The 12,904-nt window shown below is 40.6% G+C and overlaps 1 protein-coding gene across 2 annotated transcripts in view; it reads left to right on the top strand.

Annotated features, from left to right (window-relative positions):
* The window catches only part of LOC109468773 (adenomatous polyposis coli protein-like), a 64,897-nt gene that overhangs the window by 41,474 nt on the left and 10,519 nt on the right, over positions 1-12,904 (top strand). For both annotated transcript variants that reach the window (XM_019767099.1, XM_019767098.1), the window contains 8 exons: positions 359-553; positions 991-1,101; positions 1,508-1,870; positions 2,311-2,406; positions 3,068-3,185; positions 5,560-5,714; positions 12,241-12,322; positions 12,677-12,778. In XM_019767099.1, the coding sequence (XP_019622658.1) occupies positions 359-553; positions 991-1,101; positions 1,508-1,870; positions 2,311-2,406; positions 3,068-3,185; positions 5,560-5,714; positions 12,241-12,322; positions 12,677-12,778 (1,222 nt within the window). The remainder of the gene's footprint in view (positions 1-358; positions 554-990; positions 1,102-1,507; positions 1,871-2,310; positions 2,407-3,067; positions 3,186-5,559; positions 5,715-12,240; positions 12,323-12,676; positions 12,779-12,904) is intronic.

The raw sequence follows: 12,904 nt of genomic DNA, 5'->3' as shown, positions 1-12,904 counted from the left end.
CCTTGGTTTTATAATTGGAATATGATGCGCAGTGGTAGAGCATTGGTATGAAAACCGCGAAACCCGGGTTTGATCCCGAGTTGTACCCAGGACATGTCTGGACATGCGCCCGACATTGTGCCCTTGGGAAAGGCACTTGACACGACTTTCCTCACTCCACCCAGATGGTTGGGGAAAGTCGTATTGAGGTCACCTGGTGGCACCGAATGGCAACAGTTCCACAAAAGTGTGTGGAGCAAATATATTATGTACCATGTGATTGTAAACCCTGCATCAATTCAGCGCTACAAAAGGCTACGATTGCACGGGAAATGTTTGATCAAAACACCATTTATTAAGAGTTGTTTTCTCCCCACAGTACTCCCTTCAGAACGACATGGCTCGGCGTCAGCTGGAGTATGAGGCGAAGAAGCTGCGAGATGAGATGGAGGATCGGCTGGGCGGGGTGGAAGAGATGCAGGCCCGTGGAGAGGCAAAGGTCCAGCGAGTACGCATGATCGAGGCTGAGATGCTGCGGATCCAACAAACTCTCGCGCAGGAGGACAACTCTAAGGTCTGTGGAACTGTTTTTATGTTACCTTGTTGCAGAAGTAAAACATATTCCGAAAATAGTTTCATCAGGTTGGTAAAGTATAGGATACAGGAGTTTTCTTTTTAGAGAACCAAAATTTCTCACCTAAGTGCTGACGTTTTAGTGTCTTTCAGACACCTCCCTCAGAGCTTCCGATGTAGGTGGCGCTTTTGCAGAGAGAACACAATCCCAAATGTGGCTGAGTTTAAACATAGTATTGTTTCTGCTTTGTTTCTCCTTCTTCTTCTCCTCCAAACATGTTGAGTTAATGAACTGGACCAGACATCTGTAACCATGGTAACTTGTGTTGTAGCAGACACCCTGTTGGGTTACATTATATAGCAAGACAGAGCTGGTAGTATTTCATAACTTCTACAAAATGTGGATTTTTTTTTTACAAAATTCCTTGTGTTGTGCAGGGACATGTGGAGAGAAGAGACACGGGGTTATGTGAGGTCAACGGGCACAGAGAGGCTGATGGGAAGGATGTGAAGACAGCTGACGCTGCCACCAACACTTCCCTGTCACAGGTGGGGCACTCAGCACGCAACTTCTCACTGTTATTATTATTTTATCACGAGATGGTTGTGTCGCTCCTTCAGCTTGTAAAAGCAAATTTCTAAGGGGCCCAGTATACACAAAAATGGATGACATTAAATGGAAACAAACAAAATCTGAAAATGTGTCAAAACAACATCATCGTCCATAACTCAAAAGTCTTATCCATTATAAGGTCAAACTCAATAGAGCTGAAGTGGAGGTCACATGGTGTCACATGGCTTCATCCTTTGCATGGTAGATAAGCACATTGTATCGATAAAAACAGTAATATCTGTACTTGTGGCCTTAAATAACATTTTATCTTTGACGCCAAGATGTCTGGCTCAATGCATGACTCTGTATTGATTTTTTTTCTTATCTACCCCCTTTCCTCAGGTGGTAGTGCCCAAGGCCCACACCAGAGACAGTGGCTTCTGCAGTGATCCAGAAAACATCTGGGTTGTTCCATCCAAAACCAAGGGGGACGGCACACAGATGGTTACCCGGGCAACGCAAACGGCAGAAGTCTATATCCACGACGGGCCGCCACCTTCCCAGCATTCTCTAGAAAGGCTATCCCAGAATGTCTTGCAGCAGTCTTCCCAGTATGCAATGCAGCTTCCGCTGCAACAGGTGCTGCAGTCGCCGCACAGCCCACTGATGGGGAATCCAAATTCTCCCCACTCACTGCCCGCCAATCGGGTGGAGATGTACTCAGCTCTGTACAGAGGAGGATGGCCATTGGACAAGCTGACAAAGGTAGGAAACACAGATAAAGAAAAAATTTAGAAAATCTGTATTTGTGACAACTTTCAATTTAAGAATATTAAGAGTTTTTGTACACAACCAATTCCTTTAAACCAACCTTAATAAACTATTCACTAGTCCTACAGTTCAAGATATTTAAATATGAAAGTAATGCATGATTGAGACCATTTCAACTTGCAACTTAAGAAAAATTTAAGTTGATACCATGTTGATTTTGAAATATAGACTAAGTGCTGTCTTTAGTTAAAGAGTTCAAGTTTTGTTCCAACACAAGAAGTAAACTCACCTTAAATTTTGGGTCAATCTTGTCAACCTTTGTCAGATGTACATGTATGATACACTCGGTGAATGTTAGGACATCGGGTGCATTTGAAGTGCTTTCTTGCTCACTAGTATTGAGATGATGATTAAATGAGATGTTTCCCCCCCAGCCGGGTACCCCCAGTGAGACAGCCAGCGTCATCAGCTTCAACAGTAACTCTTCCTTTGGACCCAGGAGACTGGCTCCTCAACAACTAGGCACCAAGGTACAAGGAATTTGATCAAAATTAATGGTATAAGTGCATACTGCACCACACATTGTACAGTGTGCGTTCAAAAATAATAGCCAATGAATTGTACCCATTTGGAAGATTGGTTCACTTAGGTTCAGATTGAGGTCATAGAATACCTTCTTGATTGTAGGTTACCGAGTAAAACCCTGTGGCCATGACCCTTACCACTTACAGTTGATGAGGTCTATTGCTGCAGACAGTACAGAGTAATAAAAGTTACCCCACAGTCACTAAAGGTGATTGCTTCCATGATCATCAAGTTTTTCAATCTATCATCTCTGGGTCAATGTTCTAGCCAGCCTGATTTTTTTTCCGTCATCACAATTTCGTTTGACATAACATCCTATTGAGTTCTGAAGTGCAACAATAATAGGGGTCTGGGGGCTTGCTCACAAGAAAATGCTATTTAAGTTGCATTTTGATGTGCAATTTTGCTGGTAGACCTAAAGCGTAGTTTAATGTCATCTCTTTCAGTATCTTTACACTCATCAATGGTGATGAATTTGGCAACATTTTTATTGGTCATGAGCAGCAAAATTTCATCAAATGATAAAAAAGATGGATACTGGCTAGAACACATCTCTTCATTGGAATGAAATGAAATAAATCCATTCCTGCTGTTCTGTTTGTTTAGGTGGAGATGGTATACAGCCTGCTGTCCATGCTGGGCACACACGACAAGGACGACATGAGCCGCACTCTGCTGGCCATGTCCAGCTCTCAAGACAGCTGCATAGCCATGAGACAGTCAGGTACTGTTTGTTTTTTGTTTGTTTATTTAAGGAACCTTCAATTGGTGACAATACCGTACCACTACTTCTTCCTGGAGTCCTCTTACATACATTGTAAAATACAAGCAGTATAATAGTTACTACTATTTTTATTCTAACTACTCTAAAAAAAAACATGTTATCTTACTAACATTTGCCATCTAATACACAACTGTACATCACGGGTTCTATCCACCTCCTCAACATCTAACACATATAGGGGCATTAAGTAACGTTTTTGCACCAGAAATACATATACTTTAATTGAAAAAAATTTTCAACATTTTCACTCATAAGGTACCATATTTTGGCACCTTGACTTCCTGAATGGCACTATGCTTGTAAAGAAATGACCAGAACATTGTTAATATGTGTTTCCTGAACTAAAAAGAGCAAGACATTTTACCCTTTGAAAAGGGACGATTGCGTATAGTAGAGTAAGTTAGGCAAAACTAGTAGTTAGGCAGTGGAAGACAGCAGAGGAGCTCTGTGCAGATCAGAAGATTCAAAGAGTTAGGCGACTATGCAAACTCATCAGTTAGGCAAGTTATACATTTCATGAAATTTGTGTAAAAAAATCTGCCTCAAAAGGTTACAATTGTTACAATCAAATATCTCTCGCTATCCTAGATTGGTTGCATAATGTCCTTGGTTGCATTATATTCATTTTCTAGAAATAACATGAAAGATACATATAACTGATTTTGCAGGATTGTACTTGGAACAGCAAACAAATTCTTAGGACTTTACTTATACATGTACAAAAGAAAAGGAAACACTCCTTAGACAAGTCATTTTTTGCTGTGTTTCAGGTTGAGCAAAATGTCTACATCCACCCACAAATATGAACCATAATCTGACATTAATTTGACAGTAATCTGACAGTAATTTATTGCATATTAGCAGTCAGTATAAATGTGAGTTGTGGATTATCTCTTCCATGTATTAACCCTAACCAGCATGTCTGTCTGTCCTCTGTTCCCCCTTTCTGTTTCCCTCTACTGATCAGCCTGTGTTTTCTCCTTACCTGTCTGCCCCCCTCCCCCATTGGTGGGAACAGGTGAGCAGAAGTGTGTGAATACTCAGGACTATGCTCTCAAAACCATTCTGGCTCTCTCTAACATCCCTGAGTATGCATGGACCTTGAAAATGCTGGGTAGGTTGCCTGCAGTTAGCCCTGCTAGTTCTTTTCATACTATGCAATAAAAAATCATCACTTGGTTTTTCATCGGCTGTCTCTTTAGTTTGGTAATCTGTATGGTGTCCATCATTCTCTTTAGTCATCAGGGCTTGAAATACCGGTACTTTTTTCCACTTACATGTACCTGCACTGGAGCAACTAACATTTGAAATTACCTGCACAAGACAAAGTTTACCAGTGCGCCGATCAGACACCAACAGTCCTGGCAGCAAGTAAATGTACAGTCACAGATATGCCTACATGTATAATACATGTATACCCAGTACGTTTGTACATGGACCAGTGCAGGTTAGGTGCAGGTGGACATCAGAAATACCTGCACAGCTCCAATTTTACCTGCAGTGACCTGCATATACCCAGTACATGGACCAGTGCAGGTTAGGTGCAGGTAGACATCAGAAATACCTGCACAGCTCCAACTTAACCTGCACTAACCAGCATATACCCAGTACATGGCCCAGTGCAGGTTAGGTGCAGGTAGATATCAGAAATACCTGCACAGCTCCAATTTTACCTGCACTAACCTGCATAAGCAGGTGGTATTTCAAGCCCTGGTCTTTCAAAGCAAACGTAGACCTTTTTATAGCTCTAACATCAAGTTGCAGAAAACCACAACTTGAAATGTCAGACATAGAAAAAAGGAATTCTCTTTGGATGTTAAACAACCACACAGCATTCTGCAGACACAGTCACAGATGCTCACACTGTCAGCACCATCCATCCTTCCCTTCTATGCCTCCTTGCATGGATGTTGTCTTAACATAATTTTTCTGTCTTTTGCAGCATTTAAAGCTATAAGAAGCTTCCATGAAAAACTGTAGACGGTCATGCAATAATGAATGTGCAGCACTGATTTGCAAGCTGTAACTTGCATGCAAAAGTTGCATTTCGCATTTTGTTTTTTTAAAACCGTCAACACATCAGAAGTCCATAGTGGCAGCCTTAAGCTGTAAAATGTTAACAACAACCCACTAAAAAAATTGTCTAAAAAATGTTTTAAAAAAAAATCTTCTGAAAAAAAGTTTGTGAAAAAAATTGTTTAAAAATGTTTTTGAAAAAAATTTGTCTGAAAATTTTTTGGGGGTTTCAAACAACATGGTAAGAATGTAGAAAATTAGTTTCTGTTGCCATGGAGATGTTGTTTTCCCATCCCAGGTTGTCTGCCACTCCTGATCCAACTTCTCCACGGGGCCAACGACTCGTCGTTGCTAGGCAACAGTCGCGGCAGTAAGGACGCGCGGGCCCGAGCCGCCGCCGCGCTGCACAATATCGTCCACTCCCTCCCACCTGAAGACAAGAGGGCCAAACAGGTGGGTACAGCTAAGGACAGTGTAGGAATGAACAAAGTTGAAGACATGTGATACATTGACAGTGTTAGAAATGCCCACCTACACTGCATTTTGCATTTTTCAATATTGCAGAAAAATATTATGCAACCTGCAGTCTAAAAAGGTCAGGCTAGGGCCTAGTGTATATGTCCATAGTTTAGCCCATTTTTTACTTGATTTTGTTGCATGGTGGCTTGTATGTATCTTTCAAAATATACTGTGTCCCATCACAACTGCACATAGCATGCCTGGTAAAATAAACAGGTAGTGTTGACAGCAACCTGAAATTTTGATGGGCAACCTGAGAAAAAAAGTAGTTAGTACTCTAAGTACACCAGGTCCTGATTGTTTAGTACTACATAGCTCACATTGCCACAAACCAGTAGAGTGAGGATTGTGACCCTCACCTGCACAAAAATGCTACACGTCCTCACCGCCTCAGGTCATCCACACATAATCTCCACAAGTGTGCGCCTAAACTCCGCCGCTTGAATGGAGTCAGTGAGGTTTGAAGATGTGATTATGTCTGCCCCGGTGTGTTTGAATCGGGGTTGTCTGTACCCACACCTCATTTAGGGACTAATGTCACTAATGTGGTGCTTAGTGCTGTGAAGGTTAAAGGGCGACAGTAACCGCACGCAGCTGGAAAAGATGAGTCACAAAGTAAAGCAACAAGATGGCAGACTACACGTTGTGTGATTTTAACACTCAGAAAACATTGAATTTTGTTATTCAAAGGTGTTAGTACCAATGGTGGACAAATTTGTGAGCCTGAATTTGTACATGTAGATGGTATATTAACTTTTAAATCACAAAAAGTACCAAAAGTAATAATCATATGTTGTTATTATGTTTACCAAAGGAAAGCACTGTTTTTGGTCAGTTTCTTCCTCTTCTTCTCCAAACAAATAAGGTCAATGACCTGAACCAGATATCTGTCACCATGATAACAAGTGTTGGGCTACATCATGTTGCAATTTGATAGCAGGAGGGATTTTGACTCCTGTCACCATATATATGAATGTGATTGAATAAGAATTAACAGAGCAGATCATATGCAAAGGTAAACATTTTGCATTTGCCTTGCAAATGTTACCTTTCTAGTTCCAGTTCACGTCTCCGAGACCAAACCCAGATTACATGTTCCCCCGCCTCCCTCTGTGAGTAAAATCCCACCAATTAGATGCGTTAGGGAGGTCAACACAGGGGCTAACCCCTCCAGTCCTCATACTATAAATCTTACACAACACCTGGAACCGGAAGGTTTGTAGGACTGTTTGTAGGACATATAGAATACAGCACAGGGTAAACCGTATTGCCCAAGGTACCAGCCCGACCACAGGTCGGATCACCCGACGGCCAAAGGTAGTGTACCCACCCAAGAAAACATGCCTTTCAGTGCGAAATGAGCCAAAATTTGGTGTCCCTACAGCAAAATACAACATCAATTCCAACGTCCACATCCTGTATTCAAAAGCGGTGGCCACGGTTAGGATGAAACGCGTTTGAATCGTTCTTTGGAAGACATGGAAGCCCGGGCCGTACTGTTAAGTACAGCCCGGTCCAGAACGCATTATCACGGGCAGGGTATGATATAAAAACTGATTTGTTATGCCAAAGGGGGGTTATACCGGCTATATACGCTTTATTCTTATACTGCAAGCCATCAAATCTTTCTCGTACCTTAATTGAAAATGCTGGCTTAAAATCTTTGCCAGTTTTTTTTTTTTAACCCAAAATGGCGTCCAATTTGTTGTTTTTGAGAAGCAAGCCTGAAAGCATCACAACAATGAAAGAAGAGCATTTGTCTGACTGACTGCTCTCCTAAGGGGTCTATTGTCATTGTATCCAAGCCGGGAGACCCCAAATTTGACAACATGTCAAGCAACGAAGACAAGTTACCGCGAAAGGGTCAGATGCCTCGAGGGAAAGATTTTGTCATCAAAGCGGGTTCTATCTCTATTGTACACTCAGACTAAGAATATTTCACTCAAAAAGAACAGATTGAATGGAAAGGTGAATAAATGTACTTAGTAATACCAGAAAATATGTAAATTGATGCATGCATGAAACTTTTTCGGTTAAAGGCTTAGAGTAGGTTAACCTGTTAGGGTTACCGGTTTAAATAAGATTTTGGTGGCGTCACTGAATATGACAACAAAGGCACAATGCCATTTATTTGGATATTTTTGTTACTGTGTTTTTTCATATTAACCTTTTCACTGCCACCTAAGCAAGTAACTGATGCAGATTTGATGCCAGACTGCTATCTTAGCTTGCTGATGGTTAAAGATGCATTGTTACAGTTGTAACATAGAAAATTTTGTCTCTGAAATGCACAACCTACAATCCACCAACCACTTGCCACGTGGCAGCCACATTGTTGAGAAAGATAGTCTTTTGAGCTTTGTTGCTAGATTTCTTTTGAAGAAATGTCTTTCGAAAATTTGTGACAACAAAATCTTCTCAATCAAAGGTACTTAAACGTAATTTAACATAATTGCAGCCTTGACTTAAAAGAGCGGCTCGCTTGTCAACAGCCTTGCAAACAATAGCGGAAACAAATAATTTGTAACGATAGCACAGGACATAAGAACCATGTTTACCTGTAAACAATTCCTGACTTATTTCTTGATCTTCTGAATACAGCTACATGCCTCCTAAAGTGCTGTAATTTAAAGGAAAAATGGTAGACAATTAGGGAGTAATTTTTCCCGCCATGCCTTAAGGCGAATCATTATCTTGTCCTTTAAGTACAGTAATAATTCCCTAATGAGAGGGTCTGGGTTGGCAGCTGGGTGACTGATTGATTTTACCGCACAAAGAACCAGAACTGGAGAGGTAGGAGACTTTTATTAGTCACGGAAAGGAGCCTGAGGTCTGTTTGCTAGTTGTTTTTGTGTTTTGGAGCAAAATAAATGGTTGGAAAGGAATGTTTTCACCCATGGATTAGGATAACACCTTTAAGCCCCCTTTTTTCTGCCTCAGATATTTGAAAGTTTTTCAAAATTTTCGAACAAAGCAGCAGTTGAGAAGAATGAATGGGTCTAATTTGTTGTACTTAAAAGAATAGAGTATGTCTTTGTCCATAAGAATGTAAGGAAACATATAGTATTAATACTGGTAGCATTGTTAGAAGCATAGCCAGCATATTTCACAGAACAGTACAAACAAATTGTAGTAATCATCAAAATACTATTATATGTCATTTGATTCTTGCGATTTTTTAATGATAATTTTTTACCAAGGAATTATGTACGTCTATAAATAATTATAAAAATTTTTTATGGGGGTAGCCCACCCTGTAATACATGTAAGCCCAATGACAAGCCTTAGGTTTGTATCATCATTCAAATTCAGTATTTGAAAAGGTTCAGGCATATAATACATGTACGTGATTGTGTACAAATTAGGAGTGAAATGGATTTTTAATTAGGACAGATTTACAGGACAGACCCTCCCCAACTCATAAATCTGCCATGGACCATGCACTTAGCAAAAGAGAAACCCTAATAACTTTGTGGAAAAGAAAAAAAAAATTCACAAACAAGTCGATAGAAAAAGAAAAATCGTATTGATAAAATATAAGTATGAAGATTATATTTCACAAAACAATTTCCCCAACATTTTCAAATACACACAGCCAAACATTAACACATGCGCGACACACACACACACACACACACACACACACACACACACACACACACACACACACACACACACACACACACACACACACACACACACACACAGAGCTGTCTTCTGGTAGTTACAAAAAATGGAATGGCCCTTTGAAGTGTCATACATTATAGATAAACATCACATAAAAACCAGGTGTATGAACATATCTCTTCATCTTTGAGGCCGCAAAAGAGTTTGAGCCGAACAAAACAGCTGGAAATTCTGACACACATGTATATCCTTTTCTAAAATAACAAACAATAACTGCTCTTTGGATTTAAAAGGATACAGTTAAAAAGAAACCGTGTTTACAAATGGCTTGTTAACACCCAAAATCGTCCAATCTGCCAATTACATTTCTGCAAAAAAAGTACAATCAAAGACCACTTGTCAACACCAAAAATCTGGTCAAATTTCTTCCTCTAACCCAACGCCTGTACAACACCAAAAGATTGGCTTTGGGCTCCTCTAACTCTAATCCCTCAGAAAACCTGTTGTAAAGCCTCGGCTGAAAGTCTTCTGCTTAATCAAATTAATTTGCATGAGTGGGATTAGTCACAGAGTAAACAATATGATTAGTCACTTGGGGGGGGGGGTCAGATGGCCTCCTGTACATGTGTATTAATGTACAATACCAAGAATTTTCTGGAAGAAAGTCTCTAGGCCTCAGTACAAAGTTTGCGAACATGTCGTGTCTAAATTGAAGTTTGTACAATATACACATTATCGTCCTCCAAGGTTTTGCTGGCTATTAGTTTGATTTTACTAAAAGTAAACACAAGAAAGACATCAAGCCTTTGCACATTCATTTTTCAGAAACTCAGGTCTCCCTTCCTCCCAACATTTGTCCTATTCATGCAACAGTTAACTCATTTCGATATGTTGGTCTGTTTTGATTTGTAGATATTGAGTGGTGACGACTGAGACAAACTTGTTTTTCAGTCCGACTTTTCTCTGTTGACCTGTTTTGTGATGAGAGTAGTTCTGATGTGTACTAGCCCGGAGCGGGGTGACTAAGCTGTGTTAAATGACTGTGTAACTATTTTCTCAAGAATCTGGGATGTATCAAGTCCTGGCACAGGACAGTTCACAACTCAGCAGACCTGAAAATTCCTCTTTATCCCCCTTTCTCTCAGTTTGTAAGGGTATTGTAGAGTTTTTCACATAACTACAAAGTCCTATAATTTCAGAAGACTCAATTTTTCAGTGTCAATTTCATTTCTTTTTCATCTGTCCAGAAATGTACAGTAAATGAATGAAGATGATTGAAACCATAGTCAAAGTTAATATTAGGAATAGGAGTCATGTTGTGACTCTTTGAAATCTATTCTAACTGCATGAATACAGTGTAGTTTGATCTCATTAAATATATTTCATGGTCTTTCAATACTGGTTTCTCCATAACAATTCAGGATCCAGGCTCATAGCCAAATGCTGAAGACCTGTTGAAGTTTTCTTGTTTGTTGCTCTACTACGAAGCATATAACAACAGAAATGTCTTGGTAAATATGATAATGTCCATGTCTCTCTGTCCCCATGTGTGTGTGTTATGCTGTGGTGGTCCCTTCCCTGCCATGCCCAGGGGCCTGGTGTGTTAAATATTGCTCAGTGGCCGTTCACAATCTGATACAGCGTAATTACAGGGTGGATACACACAGGTGCTTAATTGCTCAAAAAAGGCTGGATTATTTCAGTACCGACCAGGCAGGCAGCCGAACCAGACATGGCGGTGTTTCTGCTCTGTTTACCCAAAGTTTGTGGGGCTCCGGAGTTACATGTACTTTCTGTTGGATTTTTTTGTGGAGTTTTCCATCTGGACTGGTGCCTGGAATGTCTGACAAGATGAAGTCTTCGCACACTGCTGTGGGAGTAAGAAACTGTTGAAGACAAGACAGGACAATGACCTCTGTGTTCTTGGAAGGCAATGTTCGGCCAGTTGGCAGGCATTACTTTGTTCAATTCTTCCGGCACCCAAGACATGAACTTAGAAGGAACTGTTGTTGTGAACAGTGGAACTGTGTCTAGTTCTGTTGTCAGCATTTCAGAGACTTTAAAAGACAACTCATGATTCACATTTGGCTGTGACTATCCGGGTCCTTTATGTCAGGAAACAACATGTTAAGGACAGTGAAATATCTATCAATTTGAGAGCTCACAGAAGATTGCACCACCTCCCAAGATAGTAGTACATGGCAAAGATTTAATGTTTGATAAATACTATTTGGCGTCAGAGTTGGAGAGCGCTGTTCATGTAAACATGCCGGGACGTGTTCGATCCCCGTTGTGTGTGACCCCCGACCTACATGCATGTAGCCCGGCGTACGAGCTCCATGGCAGGCTGTCGCACATGGGCGCGATGAAACGCCACATGCTGAAAACTCCCCTCACAGCCAAGCTGTGTGCTTACCTAAAGGTATCCATGCATAAAACAACACTTAGTACCTGTACTACCATTTCTAATGACTTTCTCTCTGATTCACTCTTGTGCAGAATACCAGTCAGTATAGTGTGATTGAAATTCAACAACTCAAAAGGTTCACATGCTTGTAGCATGTGTGGTCCAGTCCAGTGATTCTGCACAAGAAGGTTCAGAGTTCGAATCCTGTCCTGTTGTTTCCACGTTTCTTGAGACGGTTGCCATTTGCACTACAACAAAACATTGGACTGTGGTCAGCAGTTCATAATATGCTTGTGAAAAAGAACTGAAAGTATTTTCTCGGTTGTTTAGACAAGTACATTTTCTGTAAAGGAAAACTGCTTTGAAAATATATTAATAAATTTTATGTTTCCAGATGGTTTGAACTTGTTATTGTTTCCTATCCAGGAGGCGAGAGTGCTGAGGTTGTTGGAACAGATCAGAGCCTACTGTGACGCTGTCAGAGACTCTGACTCAGAAGAAGCTAAAGGTAATACACATGTAGACAGTATCTTGTATTCTTTTCACATCCATTTTAATATCGGGTGTTCTTTTGGAACATTTCTTGGAAAAAAATCATATTATTTTCTAAGAACTATTATAGAGTAGAACTTATTGTCACCAAGCACAGTAGTGGCATCATCAGTAGAAAGCTTTAAACAACTCCTGCAATTAAATGTGCAAAGATTGAGTGTAAGAAATCGTTCAGTGTAATATAGCCAGCTGCCACCGTGCTGCATGCCTGCAGAAGCTGGTGTGTTACGTGGAAGGGTGATTATGCTGGCTATACTGATACAGATTGTCAAAATTTCACAAATATGTTTTTTTTTTCTTTCAATGAAAGGAGGGCGTCCGAACCCAGCAGACCACCAGGTTGGGCCAGCTATCTCTGCTCTCATGAAGCTGTCCTTTGATGAGGAACATCGACAAGCCATGTGCCAACTAGGTAAGGCGTAGACTTACTCATGTCTTATGCACATTTTATTATTCCTTTTGTGGTCACAAGTAGGATTCCATGGTCTCGTTGTTACTAATCTCCAAGCAGATCTTTCAGTGTCTGCAAACTTAAAAG

Source organism: Branchiostoma belcheri, unplaced genomic scaffold (genome assembly GCF_001625305.1).
Source record: "Branchiostoma belcheri isolate BF01 breed outbred unplaced genomic scaffold, Haploidv18h27 scaffold2, whole genome shotgun sequence".
Classification (NCBI taxonomy): Eukaryota; Metazoa; Chordata; class Leptocardii; order Amphioxiformes; family Branchiostomatidae; genus Branchiostoma; species Branchiostoma belcheri.
The sequence above is the reverse complement of the archived record's forward strand: the minus strand, read 5'-3'. Positions and strand labels throughout refer to the sequence as shown.